General features: G+C 54.4%; 1 protein-coding gene across 1 annotated transcript in view; it reads right to left on the bottom strand.

The window, feature by feature from the left end:
* POLE (DNA polymerase epsilon, catalytic subunit) overlaps nt 1–23,850 on the bottom strand; it is a 61,671-nt gene that overhangs the window by 20,716 nt on the left and 17,105 nt on the right. The window contains exons 16-32 of the mRNA XM_044444308.1: nt 23,548–23,655; nt 22,844–22,972; nt 21,336–21,438; nt 21,069–21,215; nt 20,197–20,342; nt 19,226–19,374; nt 18,023–18,115; nt 16,299–16,443; nt 14,867–15,024; nt 14,437–14,632; nt 13,480–13,694; nt 13,185–13,287; nt 12,956–13,036; nt 12,118–12,240; nt 9,100–9,318; nt 7,819–8,028; nt 4,508–4,651 (exon numbers count right to left, since the gene is read on the bottom strand). Coding sequence (XP_044300243.1) covers nt 4,508–4,651; nt 7,819–8,028; nt 9,100–9,318; nt 12,118–12,240; nt 12,956–13,036; nt 13,185–13,287; nt 13,480–13,694; nt 14,437–14,632; nt 14,867–15,024; nt 16,299–16,443; nt 18,023–18,115; nt 19,226–19,374; nt 20,197–20,342; nt 21,069–21,215; nt 21,336–21,438; nt 22,844–22,972; nt 23,548–23,655 — 2,469 coding nt within the window. The remainder of the gene's footprint in view (nt 1–4,507; nt 4,652–7,818; nt 8,029–9,099; nt 9,319–12,117; nt 12,241–12,955; nt 13,037–13,184; nt 13,288–13,479; nt 13,695–14,436; nt 14,633–14,866; nt 15,025–16,298; nt 16,444–18,022; nt 18,116–19,225; nt 19,375–20,196; nt 20,343–21,068; nt 21,216–21,335; nt 21,439–22,843; nt 22,973–23,547; nt 23,656–23,850) is intronic.

Here is a 23,850-nt window from a genome sequence, read left to right as displayed (position 1 = left end):
TCTCTCACGGGTCTTCCGGTCCCTTTGAGACCAGGGCTGGAGTGCCTTTACTTGGTGTCGGGCGAACGAGACAGATTGGGGATTCTATTGGTGTACCATGCACCCTTCTGCCCAGCAGTCTCCCTATCTGAGCTGACAGAGACCGTCTCGGACCTGGTGTTGAGGACCCCCAGGATGTTGGTCCTGGGGGACTTCAATCTCCATTCCGAGTCTGGACTGACCGGGGCGGCTCAGGACTTCATGGCCTCCATGACGGCCATGGGGCTGTCTCAACACGTCATCGGCCCGACCCATGAACGTGGACACACTCTGGACCTGGTTTTCTCGATGGGGCAGGAAGAGGATGACCTGAGGGTGAGGAACTTATGTTTGACTCCCCTGTCATGGTCAGATCACCTCCTGGTGAGGTTTGTGCTCGAGAGCGGCCTCTCCCTCTATAAGAGTGCGGACCCGATTGTATGGGCCCGCCCCCAGAGCCGGATGGATCCGGATGGATTCCTGAAGGCCCTGGGGGTTTCCGGCTGACAAGACTGGTGCTCCTGTCGAGGCTCTGGTCGAACTGTGGAACGGAGAGATGACCAGGGCTGTGGACACGATCGCTCCCAAGCGTCCTCTCCCACCGGGCAGAGTCCGCTCTTCCCCTTGGTATACACCTGAATTGCGGGCGATGAAGCGGGTTGGGAGACAACTAGAGCGTAGGTGGAGGAAATCACGGGATGAATCTGACCGAACACACTTGAGAGCCCACTATCGGGCCTATGCTGTGGCGGTGAAGGCGGCGAAAAAGAAGTTTTTTTCCGCTTCCATTGCCTCCTCACAATGCCGTCTGGCGGAGCTTTTTCGAGTGGTACAAGGCCTGGTTCGCCCGGGTCCTAAGGAAGATCCGATGCCACCCTCAAAGGCCCGCTGTGACGACTTTGCCAGGCATTTCAGGGAGAAAATTGCTCAGATTTGTCACGAGCTGGACTCCACTAATGAATCAGAGGTCTCTGGGGAGACGCCAATGCTACCGTCTGGTCCAAAATTATTGGAGGAATTTCAATAATTGGGGCCCGATGATGTGGACAAGGTGCTTGGACGAGTACGTCCCACCACTTGCCTATTGGATCCTTGCCCGTCTTGGTTAATAAATAACTCCAAGCACGGGATTGGGACCTGGATCTTGGAAGTGGTTAATGCTTCTCTGAGGGAGGGTCAAGTGCGTGCCCCTTTAAAGGAGGCGGTAATATGACCGGTCCTGAAGAAAGCGTCACTGGATCCAGAGATGGCCACTAACTATAGACCTGTGGCCAACATCCCATTTCTGGGCAAGGTGTTGGAGCGAGTGCTGGCAGGACAACTCCAAGCACTCTTGGATGAAACTGATTATCTGGACCCATTTCAGTCCGGCTTCAGACCCGGGTACAGTACTGAATCTGCCTTGGTCACCCAGTACGATGACCTGTGCAGGGAGAAGGACAGGGGGAGTGTGTCCCTGTTGGTTCTTCTGGACCTCTCGGTGGCTTTCGATACCATTGACCATGGTATCCTTCTGGATAGGCTAGCGGGATTGGGGGTTGGAGGCACTGCTTTGCAGTGGTTCCGCTCCTATCTCAACGGTCGATTCCAGAAGGTAGTGCTAGGGGACCATGTCTCTGCGCCATGGCAGCTATGCCATGGAGTACCACAGGGCTCCATCCTATCCCCTCTGCTATTTAACATCTATATGAAACCGCTGGGAGAGATCATCAGGAGGTGTGGGCTGCGGAATCATCAATACGCTGATGATACCCAGCTCTACCTTTCGTTTTCCACTAATCCAGGTGAGGCAGTGGCTGTGCTGAACCAGTGCTTGGCCGAGGTAATGGAATGGATGAGGGCCAATAAACTGAAACTCAACCCAGACAAGATGGAGGTCCTGTTGGTTGGCGGATCGGGCTTCGGAGAGGGTGGATTTGACCTGGTCCTGAATGGTGCAACACTCCCTCTTAGGGACAAGGTCCGCAGCTTAGGAGTACTCCTCGACCCGGAGCTTTCATTGGAAGCTCAGGTGACAGCGGTGCCGAGGAGCGCCTTCCTTCAGCTTCAGCTGATTAATCAGCTGCGCCCCTACCTCGAGTACGACTACCTGGTGACGGTGACACACGCGCTGGTGACTTCCCGCCTAGACTTCTGTAACGCGCTTTACGTGGGGCTTCCCCTGAAGACGGTCCGAACACTTCAATTGGTGCAAAACAGAGCTGCCAGGTTGCTGACGGGGACGGGGTGTTATGCTCACATGATTCCAGTCCTCCGTCAGCTTCACTGGCTTCCCATTGAAGCCCGGGCCCAATTCAAGGTGTTAATTATGACCTATAAAGCCCTAAATGGCTTGGGTCCTGGCTACCTGAACGAGCGCTTACGTCCGTATATGCCCGACCGCCCTTTGAGATCTGCGGGAGAGTCCCTTCTCTGGGAACCCTCCATGAAAGAAATCAGGAGAGTAAGTACTCGGAGGAGGGCTTTCTCTGCGGTGGCGCCCAACCTATGGAATTCACTCCCCAAAGAGGTCCACCTGGCACTGTCGTTACTGGTTTTTCGGCGCCAGGTAAAGTCCTTTTTATTTAAACATCATTTTAATTGTTAAAATATATGATCTGGCCAGGGCAACTCTCTTCTTCCTTCTCTTTTCTCCTCCTATATTATTTATTTACTTATTTTATACTGATAATTTTAATTTTATATTATTGTGTTTGTAACTCAGTGTATTTTTTTGTATTTTTGTATTTAATGGTAATTTATTATGTTCTATTGTATGTCAATGTATTTTATTGTGTTGTAAGCCACCCCGAGGCTTCGGCAAGGGGCGGCATAGAAATGTAATAATAATAATAATAATAATAATAATAATAATAATAATAGGGAATAAAGTTGTAAGATAAGTTGTAAAGACAAATAAAGTAGGTTTTTAGGTGAGAAAACATGAGAGTGAAGCAAAACAGCCCGCGGCACAGTGGATGGCGGTTGAAAGCAGACTGGCGAGCGGGTGGGGACTCTGCCCATTGATGGGAGGGGGTGCAGAGTTCCTGCCAAAACCATTACAGCTGTGATATCTTCCCGAATACAGGCACTGTGCAGGCGCAGCACCCATACAGGTGTGATGCACAGAGACCACAATGAAGAACTTTGCAGTTTCATGTATTCTGGGGTGCCTCTGAACTGCTGAAGAAGTTAAGGCTGAGGTGTGTTTTGTTCACTCACAAAATGGAGAGGGCTTGGGAAGGTCTTCCTGTGACTGAGCAACACGGCACCAAGTCCCCCTTGGCCCCCTTTTCTACCCTTCCCCAGAGCACATTATATTTTAAGGAAAATGTTTTGCCACTGCCCCAAGCAGCAGCCATCCCTCTCTAGTTTGTGTCATAATTAAGGCCAGCAGAGGCGGCCACGTGTCTTACCGACAGCCCACTGATCAGCTGCAGAGGAAGGCGAGGGGGCAGGGAGACACTGGAGGACGCCGGGCTGCCATGGTGCGACGCGAGCTCTGCCTCAAGGGCAGCGGAGGCATCAAGCCAGGACCAAAGCCGAGGCAAATGCAACATTTGCAGCTTGAGTGGCCCGCCTTGATTCCCTGAGTGTTCATAGCAGCCCTGCCCCTTTCAGCTCAACTTTAGAGTGAGGATCAAAGGAGTGGGACCAAACTACCAAAACATTTGAGATATTTTGGGATAAGGTCTTACAGCTAGTAATTAAGCCTTAGAAAAACGTCCATCTTTTAGAATGGGAGAAAATGGCAAAGGCAGGGAACCCAGCAAATGATTTGTGGCTGCGGAAAAAGCAGCAGGCTCATTTGTGGAATCCTGGAGGGAAACACAGAAACAGAGCAAGTCCAAAGGGGCCTCCCGGGCCATCTAGTCTGACCCCCGGCTCCATGACATGCCTCCCACGTGCATATCCAGCCTGTCCTTGAACACCCTTGAGCAGGAAGGTGAGGGATGCCAGGAGACTGGATCCCACCTTTGGGCCTGCAGTTCCACATTCTTGGTTGGCTGTCATATTCACAGTTCGCTCCTGGGCTGATGCTAAACGCCTGCCTGAGCTCTGCAAAATGGGGCGCTGATTCAGAGGAGGGCTGTGCCTGCCTGGGGCTCTGCTCCTCTCTCTGGGCAGCTCTGGTGAGGAGAGAGGAGCGAGGTCAGAAGACCCATGGGCCAGGAGACTGAAGAGGTGGAGGACAGATGGGGCAGCCGGCGTACCTGGAAGTTCGCAGGGCTGGAGTTCTGGTGGCTCCAAGCAGCCAGGACTGGACCTGGGGGAGGGCAGGACTGGGCCAGGTGGGGCTTCCTTTGCATGGCTGCCTCTGGGAAGCGAGCTGAAGGGGCAGCTCCCACCACAGCGGGAGAACCCATTGATCCAGGCATTCCGGAGCGGAAGTCCATTGTGCAATGGCATCCGAGATCACCCTAGGGTTCTGGGCCCAACGCAGCATGGGACGCTGCGCCACACTCTGCCACTGGCCTCCCCTGCGGGCCGAGGAAGTGACCCCACCCACCTTCCTATAGACAGTGCTCTCCTCCGGCTTGGGGACACGCTGGTTGATGTAGAAGACCCGAGGCACGTTGAGCTTCAGGCAGTGCAGCTCGCTCCCGATCACAGCCCACAGCTTGAAGAGGCCTTCCTGGCTTGTCTCTGCGATCTGGAAGAGAAGAGGGAGTCGGGTGGGTGGGGTGGGTGGGGGGGGGAGGGAGCTATCAGGAAAGCGAGGCTGCGGGATGTGGTAGGTGGGGGCAATTCTGGACCGCTTTTCAGCGGAGGGAAAACTCAGAAGCAGAGAGGGAAGAGATGACTATGGACAAAGATCAAATGGTGTTTACAAATCACCGGCATCTCAGAACCGTTTAAAGCAGGTGTGAGCAAAACACAGTATGAAGCACAACAAGGTGCACCTACTTTGCCTTTCTCAGATTTGGAAGCAAACTTTTTTTTAATATAGCCACTGGACACAATCCGAAGACGGCCAGGAAGCTGGTCCCCCCACGCCAGCCTGTTCCCTCAGGGCGGGGGTGCAGGACCACTTTCAGCCTGAGGGCTGAATTGCGGTGCAGAGATGCTCTTGGAAGCCACATGGCAGGGGTGGGCGGGGCTAAAGTCAAGGGGGTGTGGCCGGCATTAAGTTCTCCGTGGCAGCAGCTTAGCCATTCCAGATGCACAAAATGCAGGAAACCACCAACAATCGGAGGCTGGAAGGGGATTCTGAGAGCCAGAAGGAACCATAGGAAGGCCAGACCTGGCCCCGGCCTTGAAGTGTCCCCCCCATTCACAAAGGCACATGCTGCAGTCCAAAGCCCCATGGCCAGCCTGTCCCCCAGAAGGGCGAGGCCTGAGTGGACTCTACAAGTTCACACCCTGTGATAGCCACGGCGCTGCCAGTATTCCTCCACTGGCCGCCCGTCCCTCTGCTGCTCTGGCCACCACCCCACCCCTTGGCCATCACTGAGAGCCGCCTCCCAAGCCCCCTCCCTTCACCTGCTGCCTCCACATTTGCACGCTGCTGCCATTCCACCCACGGCTGCCCCACTTCCAGAAAAAGGGAGCTCGTCCCCGCATGCTCCCACCTGCCCGCCTGCATCACTGAGACACTCACAGGCCACCATGACGTGCTGACGGTGCCCACCTGGAGCAGAGGGGCCAGATACTTCCATGGGGCAAGTTCTGACTAAGCCTTCCAAGCACACTTGCCACCTCCTCTAATTTCTCCTGGCTCACGGTCAGCGTCTCTGTGCTGCAAGGGCAATCCGGAGAGCAGAGAGCCAACCTCACAGGTGCGCTTGCAGAACAAAAGAGCAACCGAGACATCTTATGCAGACCTGCTTTGTATACTGAACTGCCTTGCAAATCTGGCCAGACAGAACACAAAACGTAGGCGAGTCTGACTTCCTGAGAAATCTGCAAACCAAACAGCTCTGTCTCTGCCCAGAGTAGTTCACAATCCTAGTTCCCAGCTTTCCATACATGCAAAGTGTTGGCTGTGGGCAGTATAGAAATAAAAGAAATGAATTCTGCTATTAAAGTTCTCAGAACATTAACCTCCTCTGTGGTCTTCTCAGTTACACAGAGAATGCAGCCTCCTTGCCCTCGATCCCTGAAGTGTGAAAGGAAGTGGTCCTGGCTGGGTGTCTCTTCTCAGTCAGAGGTCTCTCTCTCTCTCTGACACACACACACACACACACACACACACACACACACACACACACACACAGCGCTCTGCCATTAACTGAGCCGATACAACGCCCAGAGGCAGGACCAGAGAGCCTTCCTGAGCAACTCCAAGCTTCCCAGGTGCGACGCTCAGAGAGGAGGAGCTACTGAGGCGCCGAAAGGCAGCCAGCACGGCCTCCTGGGAAACCAGGTTCAGAAGCAGGGCCGTGCTGCTCTGCCGCAGGCACCGAGACAGCGGCACCTGCCCGTGTTCGCCTGCAGAGCCCTCCCTCTGTGGGAAGAGCAGCGTTGCCAGCTAGGAGGGCACAGGCGGCCTGGAACAGAGGGATGGCAAACTTCCCGAAGGCCTGCAGAAGCGGCACCCTCTGGTCCTGGGCTGTCTGGGCACCAGGTGCCGCACCATCCTTCAGTCGTGTCGGCTTTCACCGTTGTTTCAAGTCTGGCCAAATATGCCTCTGCGGCACAACATTTGATGCCGTGGTTCGAGGGTCCGAAGTGATGCCTCTCTATTCCTGCAGTCAGCTCTACAATAACCGGAAAGGCAAGTCCCTCTTGCAATCGCTATACTGGAACAGCGGCAGGGAGATGTCTTGGCACGAGGGAGGAAGGTTGCTGAACGTCATCGGGAGGCTCCTGCGAGGTGCAGGATGTTCGCTGGGGACTTCCTGGTGCACCACTGACAGCCCTGTGTGCAAGCTACAAGCGGAGCTGAAGGGCCCGGGAGGCAGGCGTCGGTGCTCCTCGTGCACTTCAGCAGAACAGGGAGGTGGGAACTGACCCGCCATGAAGGTAAGAAGCGATGCTTTCATTAAGACGCTGTAATTGCTTGGGAGAATGAAAGGGGGCAAGACCTGGGCACCCCTCGGGAGGTGCTGTCATGTCCCACCCGGAGGAGGAATTCTCAGATGAAGAGGGCCGGTACAGCAGGCCCCAGTCACAGTCAGGCACGGGCTGGGGCCGCAGATGACTGCCTGGCTCCAGAGGAGCAGTCGGGTTCCTCTTCGGCAGTCCCTGGGCTCCCCAAGAGCAGGAGCCAGAGGCAGAGGAAATCCACCCTTTAGAAAGCAGCAGCATGCCCAGCTTCAACAGAAGTCCAAGCAGCCTGAACAGGGAGTTTCCTGTGAAACGGCAGACTGGCTTGAATTGTCAGCTATGCTGAGCTACAGCTGGCTGTACATTAGGTCAGCCAGAGCTGTTCTGCGTGGCAAAGCACAGGCACTGTTATCCGCATTCTCTGACCTTGTTAAAACCAATCTGTATCCAGATTTCTGGCCTGTTCTCTTCCAGACACCCTAGCCTGACCTGAAACTTTGGACGCATGCAAACCATATGGCCTTGACTCTTGGACTGAACTCTTGATTCTTAAGACAGTAACACAGAGACTGGGCATTTGAGGGCACAAGGCAGGATAGGTGCTAATAGAAAGTTGGAAAATGCTGAGGAGGAATGCTTTGCGCTCTGCCCCAAACTGAAAGGAAATGGACCAAGAGCCAACTGACTTCCTCCTCCAAGTGAGGATGCCCAGAAACATGGTGGGCACCAACATTTCAGGTACCAGATGCTGGTCACCACCGCATGCTCTCAGCCCCACACCTCTCTCTGCATCACGCTGGGAGGCTTCAGCCCACTCCCGATGCTCCTTACCTGGACGATCTGCCAGGGCAGGTCGAGGATGCTGCGTGCTGTCCGGTGCAGGAAGCTGCTGAGCCCCTTGGAGGGGCCAGCCCGGATCAGTCCCCCACCCAGGACCACCTTGCCATCTGCCAACCGCCTCCTCTTCCGGCGCTCCTGACGCTGACGTGCCTGCAGCTCCCACTTCTTCTTGTGGTAGCGCAGCCAGACCAGGCGCTCCTCCTGCGGAGAGAAGATAGTTGCATGTTGTTCTCTGGAAAGAAACTCTGCTAATTGCCAACCAAATCTTAAAGGTCGTCTTCAGTACAAAAGGTAGAAGTACTCAGTGGCAGACCCCTGAGAAACGGTCCTAGAGCAGGCACGGGCCACAAGTGGATCTCCAGATGTTCTGGACCTCCGACCACTGGCCACGCTGGCAGGGGCTTATGGGAGCTGAAGTCCAAGGCAACTGCAGATGCATTCCCCACTGTCTCCACTCAGTGCCAGAGGAAGTTTCTTGAGCTATGCTGGGTATTTTCATCGCAAGAGGGAAAGAGTAGCCCTCTGACATCCCTGGATGTGCCTTTTGCCAGAGGGGGCAGTAGCTGGCCAGGCACCCGTTCCAGACTAGACCACAGACCAGTCATGCTGTTCGCCCGGGGGAAGGGTGCGTGTTTGTCAACCCAGTGGTCAGGTGCCATGCCAAACAATGTGGGCTGTTCCTGCCATCTGCCCCTCAAGCAGCACGAACATCCTTGCAGGTGGAACAAAGCCTTTTGGGAGGGAGGAGAGTAGGCAGCACTCAGTTTGGAATCAACTTCTCACATGGGCAGAAGCACTTTTCTCAAACTGGAGGGCCCATTACTTTGATTTATGTTGCTTGTTAGCAGCTTCTGTCCTCCTCACTCTGCCAGCCTAGCTCAAACAAAGGACCACGTTTGTTTCCAGGAGCCTTTCACCTTGGTCTGCTGGAATTGGGAAAGTGGGAGAGATGTGTCTGCAGCAGCAGCTGCCTCTCACAACAGTCCTTTCTGCTTTCCGAGGGAACCTAAAAGTGCTTTTTCAAAAGTGAAACCTGGTCATACAGCGAGTCTGAGTCCCTGAACGGAGCGGCTGGGCCTGTGGCCCCAGTGAGGCCGTCTGAACGAACGCAAGCTCCTCTGAAGCAGAGACCTCTTGCTTGCTCCTGCAAGCCCTTGGGGAATTTTGCGCTGCTCCCCGTTGGTCCACCGCTGGCACCAATGCCCTTGATAAAGAAGACGTGCCTCCTGTGCGCAGCGCCGCTGGCTGTGCTGCCAGTCCGGGTGGCGTTACCTTGGTGGTGCCAGTGGGGGGGGGTGGGCCCAGGATCTCCCGCCAGGACTGCGTGAGCTCCAGGTTCTGGGACTGCTGCTGGCTCTCCTCCGTGGTGGGGATCCGTTTACGCTTGGTTGTCACCGGGACTCCTGGCTGGGCAGGCCTGGCGATACCAAAATCCTCCATGTCGGCGACTTGGGTGCCTGGGAGGCCTTCCCGAGGCAGGCTTGCACAGACCTGAGGGAGACATCCGGAGGATGGGGCACCAGCTTTGCCAAGCAGACTTCCCAAGCAACCCAAGAAAAGGCCCAGTGGCTCGAGGCTCCGTTCACACGACGGGCGCCCGAGCCCCATGCTCCTCGCGAGTGTGGCCTGGAGCTGGCACAGAAAGAGCAGGCCGGCCCTTGTGGCGCAGCTCCACGTGCCTCCCTGGACAGAGGGCACAGAGCCCTCTGGGGGCAGGAGCTGGAGCCCTGCTGGGAGGGGAAAGGTCTTGGCCAGGCGGCCAAGCCGGGGAAGCGAGGGAAACCGTGGCAAGTGGGCCCAGGACATGGGGGCTGGGGGGTAGGGCAGAGGAGTCAGGGCGCAATGCACCCCTGCTCATGTTTCGCAGGGCGGCCGGAAGGCTGCCGTGCGGGGCAAAGGGGGCACCTCGCGGGCTCAGACCCACGCTGCACACGCAGCCACAGCACAAGCCAGAAATTATTTATTTTATTTAAAACATTTTTATGCTGCCCCCATCACAACAAAGCCTCAGGGCGGCTCACAACAAAACAAAATACATAAATATAGCAATTATACAAGTAAAAATATTAAAACCCGGTGCATCTCAGCTTAAAAGATTTAAAATCCTATAAATACAAATAAATTAACAATTAAAATGAGTTTTAAATAAAAAGGTCTTAGCCTGGCACTGAAAAACAAATAACGACGGCGCCAGGCGGACCTCTCTGGGGAGCGCATTCCATAAATGGGGCGCCACCACAGAGAAAGCCCTCCTACGGGTACTCACCCACCTAATATCATTCACAGAGGGTTCCCAGAGAAGGACATCTGTTGCTGATCTCAAGGGGCAGGAGGGCATATATGGGTGCAGGCATTCCTTTAGATAACCAGGTCCCAAGCCGTTTAGGGCTTTATAGGTCATAACCAACACTTTGAATTGGGCCCAGACTTCAATCGGGAGCCAGTGGAGCTGACGGAGAACTGGGGTTATATGAGAACAACGCCCAGTCCCCATCAGCAGCCTGGCAGCTCTATTCTGCACCAACTGAAGTATCTGGACCGTCTTCAAGGGTAGCCCCACGTAGAGTGCGTTAAGAAATCTAATCGGGAAGTTACCAACGTGTGTGTCACTGTCGCCAGGCAGTAGTTCTCCAGGAAGGGATGCAGTTGATGGATCAGCCGAAGCTGAAGGAAGGCGCTCCTCGCCACTGCCGTCACCTGAGCTTCTACAGACAGCTCAGGGTCGAGGAGCACTCCCAAGCTGCGGACCTTGTCCCTCAGTGGGAGTGCAACCCCATTTAGGACATGGCCCAAGTCCCCCATCCCAAGGCCCGAACCACCCACCAACAGGACCTCCGTCTTGTCTGGACTGAGCTTCAGTTTATTGGCCCTCATCCAGCCCATTACCTCGGCCAGGCACTGGTTCAGCACAGCCACTGCCTCACCTGGATCGGTTGAGAAAGAGAGGTAGAGCTGGGTATCATCAGCGTTCTGATGATTCTGCAGCCAACACCTCCTGATGACCTCTCCCAGTGGTTTCATGTAGATGTTGAATAGCAAGGGGGACAAAATGGACCCCTGCGGAACTCCATGGCATAACTGCCATGGCGCAGAGCCATAGTCCCCCAGCACCACCTTCTGAAATCTGCCGTTGAGATAGGAGCAGAACCACCGCCACACAGTGCCTCCAACTCCCAGTCCCGCCAGCCTATGCAGAAGGATACCATGGTCGATGGTATCGAAAGCCGCTGAAAGGTCCAGGAGAACTAACAGGGACGCACTCCCCCTGTCTCTCTCCCTGCACAGGTCATCGTACAGGGCGACCAAGGCAGATTCAGTACCGTACCCGGGTCTGAAGCCGGACTGAAATGGGTCCAGATAATGGCACGCATTGGTGCGCCTCGCTTCCTGCGGCCTTGGCAGGTGCCTCAGCAGCCACAGAAGCTGGGAGAACAGGGGAGGCCAGCCGCTCCAGCCAAGTGCAGCAGCTTGCACTGTACTTGGGGGAGCTGGGGGCGGGACGGGGACCAGTTTCAATCCAGGGCACAATTCACAGGTGGGGCAAGTGGTCACTGCTCCTCCTGACAGGCGGGCACAGCTAAGCCGCAGACCAGCTCCTGCATGGGCCGAATGCCCTTTGCCCTCTCCATCTCCAGCAAGGCATGTGGCTTTCCCCGCTGCTGACTTGCCCGCCCAGCAGGGGTTGCTGTCCCCACTCTTGCCCCATTCCCAGTGGGCTGCCCACAGACCCTGCAGCTACACCAGGGAAAGAGAGGATGGTCCTACAGGTGCTGAGCTCATCAAGTCCCCTGCCTCCTTAGATCCTGAGACTGGCTAAAGTCCAGGGAAAGGAATCTCCTCGTGGCCACCAAGGTAAGGGACCAGGCTCCCGGAAAGACTTCCCTTCTCCCACTTGAGCCTGTTCCATTCTTGAGGCCTTTGGGAGAAGCCCTTCCTGTGAAACTGCCGTCTCCAATGGCGTGCCTGGCAGCAGAGAGAAAGGGGGCCTCCTGGGCAGCTGAGGAAGACCCTGCTAGCCCTCCCTCTGCTGCCCCTCTCCAGCAGGCCCGAGCCAGGAGGGCCTTCGTGAGCACGTGATCCGCTGGGCTGGGCGGTGGCTGTGCTTCGCTCTTGCTGCCGCCTGCTTCATTGCATTTTTAATGCAGTAGCTTGTTGTTTTTATACCTGGGTGCCCTTTCTGGTAGCAAAGCAGGCACAAACCAAGTATGAAATAAAGCATTTTTTAAAAATTGAAGACTTTTAAAAATGGATCTTTACCCATCCTGTGCAACATGTAGGAAGGGCTTTTACCTGTCTCTTGCCCTCACTTGTGAAGAGCTCGCTGATTTTCTTCTGCTTGTACACATCATTCTTCTCCAAGAGCTTCTTATGCAACCAGTCAGGATGTTGGACGCGAGGAACTGGATTCTTCACCTGTCAAGACACTGCGCTTACTTCCTTGGAAGGGTCTCGGGCAGCTTTACTGCATGTGCTTCATTACTCTAGCGGTGAAGCTGCCAGTTTGTGTCCTGAGCAGACGGAAGGAAGCCACACCAGAAGCACAGAGAACGGCACCCATGGAGTGGCTGCCCAGTCACGCTGCACCACAAAAGCCTCAAGGTCCTTCAGCGAGGGAAACCCGGCATTCGTGCCCCACATGAATCTGCAGGCAGAGGCAGGGCAGAGAGGGCTGCCAGGCCCAAAGCATTTGATTCAGAATGCCAAGCATCTTGGCTTTTGTTTGCCGCAAAGTAACAACAAAAACCACCCACACAAAATGTGGCAGATGGTTCCATTTTTAAGTTATAACCTGCCCCAGGGCTTTCCTCGTAATACTGTTGCTTTGTTCTGCCATCTTACTATTTTTATTATTAGAATTTTAAAACTGTACTGAAAGTACCTTTGGGAATTATATAGTAAAAATGCGTCAGATAAGGACGCATTAAATCTTAAATGAGCAGCAACATGACTTTTCTTGGTATGAATCCTGGTACTTAGTGCTCCTAACAGCTTCCTTTTGGTTCAGAAAGACAGAGCCTAACAGAGCCTGGGGCCACGGGTGGGAAACACCCTCTGCCTCGTCCCACCACGCGGCAGCCGACAGCCTTGGCCTGCCCTGATCACTCATCACCCTCCCGTGCCACATTACCTGCTGCAGTGCCGCTGGGATGGTGATGATCTTTTGGATGGTGCTGCCTAGCCTCTCAATGTAATAGTCCCAATCCAGGATCTATAACAGATGCAGGGAACTCTGGTTAAGCCCACGGAGATGGGAAGAAATGGGCTGAGGCAGGAAAACTCTTTATAGGTCTAAGACTGGAAAAGCAGCCACTGTAGCCCTAGAAAGCAGAGCCCTTGAAGAGCGCCATTCTGGTTACCGTTCGGATGTTGAAGTCCTGCAGGGAGGGGCTCTTGAGCCACTTCCGGAGATAGTGCCTGCGCACCGAGAGCTCAGCCTGGAAAATGGCAAGTGGGATGGCCCTGAGAAAATGGCAAAGGGAACATTTATTACTGCTACTCACTCGAAGTCCGCCTGGAGACATGCAAAGACCCCTCTTCAGCCTGTAAATCTGAGCCAGTTTCCCCCGTGTCTCTGGAGGAAGTCTGACCTCAAACACTTTGCTTCCAACTCCCACCAGAATGAAATCTGCCATCCTGGATCTCTTGCTGTACCTCTCAGTGACTGGAGACCCCTCCGGTTTCTTTGAGATAATGTATCGGCAGCTCAGGCCTGCATCCTTCACCATCTGATCCCCCAGGAACTCAGCCAGGCGTTTGGCTGTGCTGATAGAAGTGGATTTTTGCTCTCCATAGTCCTCCAGTTTCCGGGACATGGATCGGTTCTCCGAGATCAGCTCAAACAGCTCCGAGTCAGGCATATTGGCCGCCTGGAATGAGAAAAGCAGGTCGGTTGCTTACCTGTAACACTCCCTTCAGGTGGCTGTGGGGTCACACGTACTGGTTCTGCATTTATGCAGAGGCCCACCCAAAACTCCCGCAGCTGAGCTAGTCCACTGGGGAGCCCTGTCCGACCTGATCTTTGCTGCTGAGAAGATCTTTTTATCAGAATGCAAGAATCCGGAAGGGACAGCTGCAAGGCCAGCGATCGGTCACTGTGCATCCTGATGAGGACCCTGCCCCTGCGGGCTCGGACACAGACAGAACGCTGGACTCCCAGGCCTGCCTGGAGGGCTGCACTGCGGAGCTTTTGCACTTGGTCAGCACTGCCAGCGGACTCACTAAACACTTTCACTAGGGGGAAAGATCCTCAGTTCAGAGCCTCGCCTCGCGGGACACATGCTGGGTCGGGAACGTGGCATGCACCCCTGTGAGCCGGCCGTCAGGAAGGAGCGCAGGCGTGATGACGCAGCTAGACAGGCCTTCTGGCCGGCCGTGTACAGCCGCGTCAGGCCGGGCGTGCGCGCTCAGGGAGCGGCGACGGGAATCGGCCACAGAATTCCTCTGAGCTCCGCCGGGGCACGGAGCCCTCCCGTGGAGCCACACAGCGCCTGTCGCCCCAGCGCGCTGATCGCCGTCTGCCGCCCGGCCCCGGAGCTGCCGGAGCCCCTGTGGGGCGGCGCCTGGCCACCCTGCGGCAGGGAAGCAGGGGACTGCCCGGCCCCCACCCACCTTGCTGTACAGCACATCAAGCCAGTAGTCTGCCACTTTGGCCACCGAGGCATAGACCTCCTCCAAGGTGGTGCCCTTCAGGAAGGCCTCAAACACGGAGGACTGGAAGATCTTCACCAGCTGCAGCTCCCCACGGCGCTTCACCTCAAACCCCTTCAGCTCGGCGAGGGAGCCGTCTTCGTTAAACACGGCATACCTGGCGCAGAGGAAACGTTGGATGCGCAAGGCTGACTTTCTCCTCCCAGCCCCCACCACATCTTTCTGTGGCCTGTATCCAGCCTCCTTATACCTGGAGGAGCAGGGCCTTTCACAACCACCCCCATACCAAGCATTTTCCTCCAGTAATTTAATTCCCCTCCCTTCCCAGTGTCTACTGCACAGTCTGCCTGTCCCTTGTGAAGGAGGGCTCCCTCAAGCCCTGGGTTCTCGCCTTTTCTTCAGCTTCTTTCCCTCTTCCTTGGAGGCTGGCAGAATCATGGCGAGGTAAGGCCCATCCACTTCAAAAAAGATGCTGTTCTCTGAGCGGGAAACATATTTGAGAGTGGCCGGGTCCACGAGCTCCTGGTACTGATCATTTGTAAACCCTTCCTGGAAGCAGAGATGCACACGCTTTCTGTACTGCAGGCCTCACGCCGCACCCCTCCACGCACTTCTGTTGCAGTCCTAAACAGGTCTGTCCAACCCACTGTCAAGTGTATTGCCTGGCTCCCGTGTAACTCCAGCCCACGGATTTTGCCCAGGGCCTGTCTGGAAGACAACTGAACCAGCTAAGGGTTGTGTGTGTCTCTCTGTATCAGAAATGCCTCTATGGTGCTGTATAACTGGCATATATACAGGCTTTTAAAGAAATTGCTCTTGCTATCGCTTCTGCAGCCTGGTGAAACCATCCCACAGTTGTGGATTCACATGCAACAATAGTCCATGACTGAAATAATCCAGAGTTCACAATCCTACAACAAACCATAGGTTCTTCTCCTGGGTTGTTCTCGGTTAATAAACCTTGGTTTGTTTGTGCAACCATGTTTATACATTGCAGTAACCCAGAATTTAACCACCCATATCATAAGCTAGCATTCTCCGTGATGAGGCCATTGTTTATGTGACCAAAACAAAATATGCCAGGCACTGAAGCGTCATTTCTTGCCTCCTTGTGGCATAGTGCAGGCCTTCCTTGACTCGAGAAATGCTTAGATGGGTTGCTCATCTAGTTCTAGGTGTAAGAACTAGAAGCCTTTTTTAAAGCTAGATTTAAGATGTCCCAACTGATTTCCCACCCAGCACTGCCCTTGCATGCATCTTGATTCAACAGCTGTAGCGCACAATCCCATCCACGCTGCGGGAAAGGCACTGAATGGAAGTCCCTTCCTGCTTGGTTTAAGAAGTTGATATTTACTGGAAGATTTGCACTCCAATACTTTTCCAAATAATTGCAGTATGCAGACCAACCCACTTCTACAGCATTTCTCCTTCTGGAGGCGGCTGTGCGACTTAAGGCGGCTGTGCAGGGCCAAACCCATGATCATCGGAAGTGGCTTTCCAGCAGTCCATTTAGCCTAGGACTATCTACTTGGAGAGGCAGCTGGCCTGCAGGGCCTAAGGCACGGACCTTTTCCAACTTGCCACCTGGAACCATGCTGGTGATAGATGCCAAGGATGGATCCCATGACCGTCTGCATGCAAGGCCACTATTTGGCCAGGAAGCCACCGTCTTTCCTGATGGCCCTACACACAGCTGATGCTACCCCACTGGTTTTCAACAGTGTGATTCTGTTGTGTGCCTCCATGCCGTTCTCTGAAAGGCCCAACAATGGCGCAAGAATCTGCAGGCCGCCTATGAAGACAAAAGGTTTGAGGTTCATCACCTTCACCATGATGTTCAGCATGGCACCTGGGTAGGAAATCGTCACTTTGGGCTTCTTGCTGTTGGTTGACTTGATGACAAAGTTTTCTGGGAAGCTGTTTGGCAGGACACACCAGATCCCATCTGTGTCCAGCTCCAAGGGCCTCCTAGAAAGGGGAAAGGATTTCAAGGTGGCAGGTCAGAGGATGTGCTGAAAAAAGAAACAGCACTGCAGCAATGCAGGGCTGAGGATTTCCTGAGAGGTTTCCAGGGTGTTACTTTCCCATTTTATAAGCTCATTAGCAATACTTGTTTACATTGCTTCTTTGGATGCTTTGACAAAAGGCAAAAGGCCCTTGACAACATCCACTGGAAATTCTTCTCTACTATAAATAAATTCCATTTCAATGCCACCCCATAACCCGAAGGCACTATATCAAGTAATTCCAGCTTCTCTTGAGAGCTAGAATTATGACTACTGGCCTTGTTTTGGCTTTCTTTTTACCTAAAGAGGTACCAAACAGGAATTTCCACCCTCTGCACTGATGCCTATGTTTGGGAACTCTGACATGTCACATTAGATAGAAGAGCAGGCATTCAGGGCAAATAGATGGGGAAGAAATGGAGGTAGTGACCGATTTTATTTTCCTGGGCTCCAAGATCACCGCAGATGGGGACTGCAGCCAAGAAAATAAAAGACGCTTGCTCCTGGGGAGGAAAGCTATGGCAAATCTAGACAGCATACTAAAAAGCAGAGACATCACCCGGCCAACAAAAGTGTGTATAGTCAAGGCTATGGTTTTCCCAGTTGCAATGTATGGCTGTGAAAGTTGGACCATAAGGAAGGCTGAGCGCCGAAGGATTGAGGCCTTCGAATTGTGGTGCTGGAGGAGACTCCTGCAAGTCCCTTGGACCGCAAGGCGATCAAACCGGTCAGTCCTAGAGGAGATCAACCCTGACTGTTCTTTAGAAGGCCAGATCCTGAAGATGAAACTCAAATACCTTGGCCACCTAATGAAAAGGAAGGACTCCCTGGAGAAGAGCCTGATGCTGGGAACAATAGATGGCAAAAGAAGAAGGGGACGGCAGAGGATGAGGTGGCTGGATGGAGTCACTGAAGCAGTCGGTGTGAGCTTAAGTGGACTCCGGGGGATGGTGGAAGACAGGAAGGCCTGGAGGAATGTTGTCCATGGGGTCGCGATGGGTTGAATGTGACTTTGCTAAACAACAACAGGTAAAATAATCATACAAGATTAGATTACTCTCTAAGGCAGTATGTGGAATGTGTGGCCCTCCGCATGTTTTTGGACTGACACTCTGGCCATCCATCACTGTTGTCTATGATGCCTAGGGCCGATGGGAGTTTCAGATTACCTACAGTAAAAGGAAATCCGCATCACTCAACACTCCTGAAGGTCCTGATGCAACAGCCTTGCACTGCATGCCTTTCTTTCTCTCTGAATTGCTCCCGAGACCTCGCTTCTCTTTCTGGCATGATGCAGAAAGGAACAGAGCAAGGGAAGGAGGAGAAGAGTGCCTTCAGACTGGCGCCAGCCGTTTCTCATAGCCAGAGAGAGAAGACAGCCAGAAGTGGGTCACCCACCAGTGGGTCAAGAAAGGAGGAGGGGGGACTGCTTTGGGGTAATGTGCATGCACCCAAGCTTGGAATCTCCTATTGTTTATTTGCCCACCTAAACAGTCTGGCAACTTCTCTTGCACCCAGTGCCAGCTCATTCCAGGACTCACCCAATCTGCTCTATCAGCTCTCGGGCCTGCGTGATGATGCTAGCACCAGTGAAGCAGACGATGCCAGCCATTTCCATGGAGTACCACCGAGCGCTGCGTAGGGACAGGAAACACAGGGCATGAAGCGGTACTACAGGCTGCGGAAAACACCTTGTGGAGGTTTTAATGACTGCTTTCTTAACTGCTTTGAGGACCGATCTGATCTGCCCAGAGGACCGCTGGGGGCAGCTGCAGCTGAGAGCCCGAGCCAAGAATGCTCAAGTGCAAAATGCCACTCTGGTTGTGAATTCACAAGGTGGCTTTCGGCAAGTCAGCCCTGTGTCAGACTCAGCCCATCTGTGTCGTATTAAACAACATCCAACAGTCTGGCAGAATTTAGCGTGACCAGACCCAGAACCCAGAAAGGGGCAAGCAGAAAGAGGAAGGCTTGATTCTTCATACTGAGGGACAGTGGCCCTCATTGCACGGACTGTGGTATGGCATTGGGGGGCTGCCATTAGAAGAAAAAGGAAATCTGGGCTGCCGCTCTGGCTCAGCTGCTAACGGGCCCCGCAAGGAGGAGGCGTGCGCATGTGCGTACAAACACATAATGTGTCTTGGTGCACCGTGCACTGTATCTGTACACAAGTGTACTTGAAAATGCATTACAGTTCATCTTTCTGTTGCTATTGGTAACAACGGGTATTCCGTTGGCAGAAATCATATTGAACTACTTTACAAGGTCACTGTAAAGACTGAGACGATGCACTTTGAAGCGTCTTAAGAACACAAGACGGCCTCTGCTGGACAGGATGAGAGGCCCCTGATAACGTGCTCCGCTCCTGCAGCACCCGCCCGGCGGCCTCAGGGGAAAACCCATGAGCAGGGCGCGAATGCCACAGCAGCTCCTGCCTGCACCCATCCGCAGCTTGTGCTTGCAGAGCACACTGCCGGCCGTATTGGAGGCCACACTGATGGCTGGTCCCTGACCTCGGTGCAGATCCTGCCTGTAAGTTATACGGCATTAGAATGCTAATGCTCAAAAAAGGAAAATGGCATAGTAGGACAGGAAAGCTCGGAGAAAAGAAAATGGAGAAATGGCTTCCCACTTAAAACTGAAAGCCAGCAAAAAATTGGGAGAAAGAGAGCACGTTTTGGAGCATTATTCTTTTCCTTGGGGCTGTAAGATCACCTTGCAGCCAGGAGTTGTGGCCCCTCACTCACCCTTTGCGCATGACGTATCCATAAAAGGAGTTGAGGATGCACTTGTGTGCCAACTGCAAGGAATCGTACAGGATCTCCATGTTCTTGCAGCGCTTCACTTCCGAGGCGTCTCCCATCTCCATGGCTGCAGCCAGCTTCTTCTTCCACACCTGGAGCAGGCAGATAAAAGTCCCACACTGGCCCTGGGCTGCCTCCAATTAGCCCTCATGGATAAAGTCAGTGTTTTAATGCACTCAGGTTGAAGAGAGTACTTTGAGGCACAAAATCACTCTGAGGCAGTTTCCGGTTTCCTGTGAGCCGCCTGGAGAGCCCCCAGGCTATGGGGCAGCATGCAAGTACAATAAATAAAAACTTAACATAAAAACTATTAAGGGCTGAGCCAAGCTGTAAGCCCAGAGTCTTTAAACCCCCAGCAAATGGTCAGGTTCACTGCAGCTGCTTTCCTCCCTTCTTTGTTCGCCTCATTCCTTCTTATCCTTTCAGGTGATATTTCAGCAGAGGGACAGGGAGACAACGGGGAAGAACGAGGCACCTGGCCACAAAGCAGGCTGGATCCCAGGAAGCCAAAACAGGGGCACCTGGCAGATTTTCTGCACATGACGGAGACTTTGCGTGCCCCTAGCCTCCGACCGTGGGAGAAATGGCCACACAGCATTTTGAGAAGCGAAAAGGGATCTGGGTTGCATGTGCGGGAAGTTACGCCAAGGCTGTGCAAAAGATCTTTTTTTTCCTGGAGCCAATTTCTTTATTGTGGGGTCCCTTGGTTAGGCCCACCCTGCAGTTCTTAACAGAAGGGCCTTCAGAGAGGGAGGAGGGCTCTCCACTAAGCGGAGCCCTGGCTGTGAAAGACTGAGCGCGTCATTTGAGCTGCGCCCCATCTTGCTGTCAAGACAAATAGCACCTGAGGTCACTCAGGGGGTCGAAGCCCCCCTTGATCGTGCTGCACACATCAAAGCCACAAAGAGGAGCACCTTATGCAGCCCCTTGAACTCGTAGCGTCGGTCCCGAAAGGCCCGCACAGTGTCCACGTAGAAGGAGTTCTCCCGCTGGCAGATGGTGGTGACACGCTCCTCCACTTTCGTCACGTGGATTTTCTTGTAGGCTTTGCGGCAGTAATCTGGCCAAGAGATGAGGCGGAGGCTGTACGCTCCGAAATGCACAATGCTGCCCAGACTGCGGCAGAAAAAGCCACATGTTCTCACCCCTTTGTGAGGCAGCGCTTTTGAGAAAAGATCTCTGCAGCATCCGCAGGCAGCACGAGGGCAGCACGAGGGATCCCGGCATATGACATACGGGATGGACAGAGGGCTCAGCGCTACCGGAAGCAGCCAGTGCTGAATGGGGCCGGGGTGGGGGGGATAACTGGACTCCCAGCAGCTGCACTCCACACTGTGCCCTCTGAGAGCTACTGTTGGCAGGGCATGCCCAACGGGAAAGAGAAAGTGGCAAACGCAACCGCACTTGCTGGGAGATCTGCTTTACCGCTCCAGATGGCCTCTTTGGAGTGAAGTTGGACTTTTCATCAGGGAACGAAGTGCAGAGGGAGGGAGGCAGCACCAGGGGCCCAGGAGAGCTGCTGCTCCTCCTCCCACCTTGTACCTGGGGGCTGAGGGCACACTGCAACAACGGGGCTCGCCAGCTGAAAGGGAATCTCTGGTCTGACTAGGCGACCTGAACCCACCATGATCCCAGCCAGCTGGAACACTTCAAGTTTAAAGGAAAAGGCCAAAAGCCCCCAAAGCACCAGCCCAGGCCACCTCACCTGCCTTCCAGGCACCCTTTGGAAAGAACCAGGCCACGGCTGCACACAGTTCCCACCTGGAGCACTGAAGGTTCTTCTCACCTGCCAAGCGCTTCTTCTCATATTTCGCTTGCTCCTCTCGGGTCAGTTCGTGGAAAGCCCGTGGAGGCCCGTCAGGGAAGAGAGAGGGGAACTTCTCTGACTCCAGCTGCTGCTGGATGCGGTGGTACTCGCTGCGACTGGCGGGCACTGCAAGCAGGAGAGCAGATACTGAGAACGCCTCTGGACAGGGCAAGACTGGAGAAGCGTGGCTGAGCGAGCGAGCGAGCGAGCGCCCGGCCGAGGGGGCAGCACAAGGCAAACACTCACTGAACTCTCCCCTCCACTGCCAAGTCATCCTCCGCTGGCAGTTGGCTCCTGGCTTGTTAAAGTCGCAGGCCGCACACGTGGCTTCATCCACCATTGCCGATGGCTGAGGAGGGAAGAGAGGCGAGGGGACAGGTACAACTGGTTGCAGAGAAGCAGCCCAGGATGCTCTTGGGCCAGGTAAAGCCGCGTCTTGCCGCCAGGAGAACAGCGAAATGGGCACAAGACGGCTTTGACACTACCCTCTTAGGGAGCACTGGCGTGCGTGTGGCCCAGGAGGAGCGTGTGGCTCCAAGAGCCACTGAGGACAGCAGCGGCTGGAAGACTCCTTCCTGCCCACAGCGGCTCTTCTGCGCTGCACATTTCCAGGGAGAGATACTCTACCACCGGCCAGCTGTTCACGCCTTAGCAGCCTCTGCCTTGGAAGCACGAGGACATTGGAACACCAGCTGTTCTCCTCCTTCCCTCAGAAGGCGGCAAGAAAGAGACTGCTCTGGCGAAGGGAGGCTGCAGCACGGATCTCCCCTTATTAAGAAAATAATGGCTGCTCATGGCCCGGCACGCAAAGCCACCCAGCTGGCAAGGTATGCCAGATGGGCTGCTTGGAGGAGGACCCATGGTGTGCCCCAGTGGAGGGCCGGACTCGCTGGGCTTTGCCTTCCCTCTTGTCCTCCAGTGGCAGCCCGTTGAATTGCCCAGCGGCCCCACCTTGGCCCTCCGCCCTGCTCCGATCGCCCCCTTTGCTTCCACTGCCGGTTCCTTCAGCACCAGCAGCACTTGCACCCGCTCAGCCCTCACGGGGCTCCACATTTTCCAGACCATTCAGCTGCCCTCTCAGGAGATTTTAAGAACGGTCAGAGAACAGCAGTAAGCACAGCACTAAGTGCTCTGAAAAGATCCCACAGGGATGCGGGGAGTTAATATTTCCCCTGTCTGGAGCTGCTGGAGATGAAGGGAGCTACTGCAAAGGGGGAGGATGCTGGGAACTGGCCTGTCCACACTTCAGAGCCAGAGGACTACACAACCCAGTGAGAGTGCTTGCCCCTCCTCCTGCGCCTGCTGCTTTTTGCTGCTCTCACCAAGATGCTTGCTAGCCAATTAAACCGCTCTCTTGGTTCAGATGTCACACCAACCCACGGTGGGTTGAAGAATCCCTAGAAGCAGCCATGGATTGTGAAGGAGGTTCGTTGCCTCAAACAAGCACCGTGTGGGAAATGCTCTGTGCAGAATAAATGACAATGAATCTCATGGGCACAAAAAGAAGACTTATTCTGCACTGTGCTCCAAATGGGCAGAAAAGCTTTCCAGTTCCTTGCTCAAAACATTTCAAGTACAGCTGAAGGTGGGTCATATGAGTCCCATTTTCGGAAACAGGCTCCTTTTGACCCGAGAGAACTCCGTCCTTCAACCAAGGCAGTCCTGTCCCTGCAGCAGGGGACTAGTCCCGGGCGCCCAATGCCGAGACGTGAGCACAGGAGGAACCCTGAGCTCTCTGCAGCACAAACACCCACCTGCAGCCTGTTGGTCAGGATGATATTGGGATACATGGCCCCCACATCCAGATGGTAGATCAAGGGGCATTCAATCCTGTTGGGAACATCCCTCAAGGAACCCAGCTTGACCTTGATTTCATCGCACACCTGTGGCGAGAGGAACAGACTCGTCTGCCGGGGGGCCAAGCCAAGGAAGGGAACAGTGAGAAGGAACACAGGAAGCTGCCCCCTATGGAGTCAGGCCTCAGGTCCATCTGGCCCAGGCCTGCCCACAAGGGCTGGCAGTGGCTCCGTGGCATTCCAGGCAGCAGGGGCTTTCAGCCGAGATTGTACCCAGGACTTTCTGCACGCAAAGGGGCTCTTCCCCATGAGCCAGAACCCCTCTCACAAACAAGGTTAATAATGGGGCTGGGCTGCCGGGGGCTGGGCTGGGGGTCCACATTGTGAGTCCGGGGAGATGCATGGCCTGCAGGGAGAGCAACGGGGCGGGGGGGAGGCAGCAGGTCAGAAGTGGAGGCTGGGAAGGAGGAAAAGGGAGAAGCAGCGCGTAAGCAAGAAGAAGAGGCACAGCAGCCAGGCAGTGGTAAGGGAAGGCGAGTTCTGCAACGAGGGCAAACTAGAGGGAAGAGAGCACGGGCCCGAACAGGCCGATCGCTACTGTCCCGTCTCCTGTCCAGGACCAGACAATGCTGCTTCATCACAGAAGGTAAAGCCAAGGTTACCTTCTGGAAATTGGTCACTTGGTCCAAGGGAATTCCCTCCTCTTCCTCAATGGCGTGTCGCAGTGTCTTCTCCACACGCTGCAGAAGGAAGTCAAAGGCAGCAGGGTTCTGAAAGAGACACGGCAGGGCAGGAAGACAGCATTACCAGGGTGGCAAACATTCTCCTCACCACAAGCCGCAGCAGCGCTGCCACTGGCCATGCAAAATACTGGCTGACACAGACCGCTGCCATTTCTGCCACTCCTACTTGCTTTATTTTATTTATTTATTTAAAGTTTTTGTATGCCGTCCCCTTGCTATATA

This window comes from Varanus komodoensis, unplaced genomic scaffold (genome assembly GCF_004798865.1).
Source record: "Varanus komodoensis strain SLA01 unplaced genomic scaffold, ASM479886v1 scaffold44_3, whole genome shotgun sequence".
Lineage (NCBI taxonomy): Eukaryota > Metazoa > Chordata > Lepidosauria > Squamata > Varanidae > Varanus > Varanus komodoensis.
Note: the sequence above shows the minus strand (reverse complement) of the source record. Positions and strands in the feature narration are given on the sequence as shown.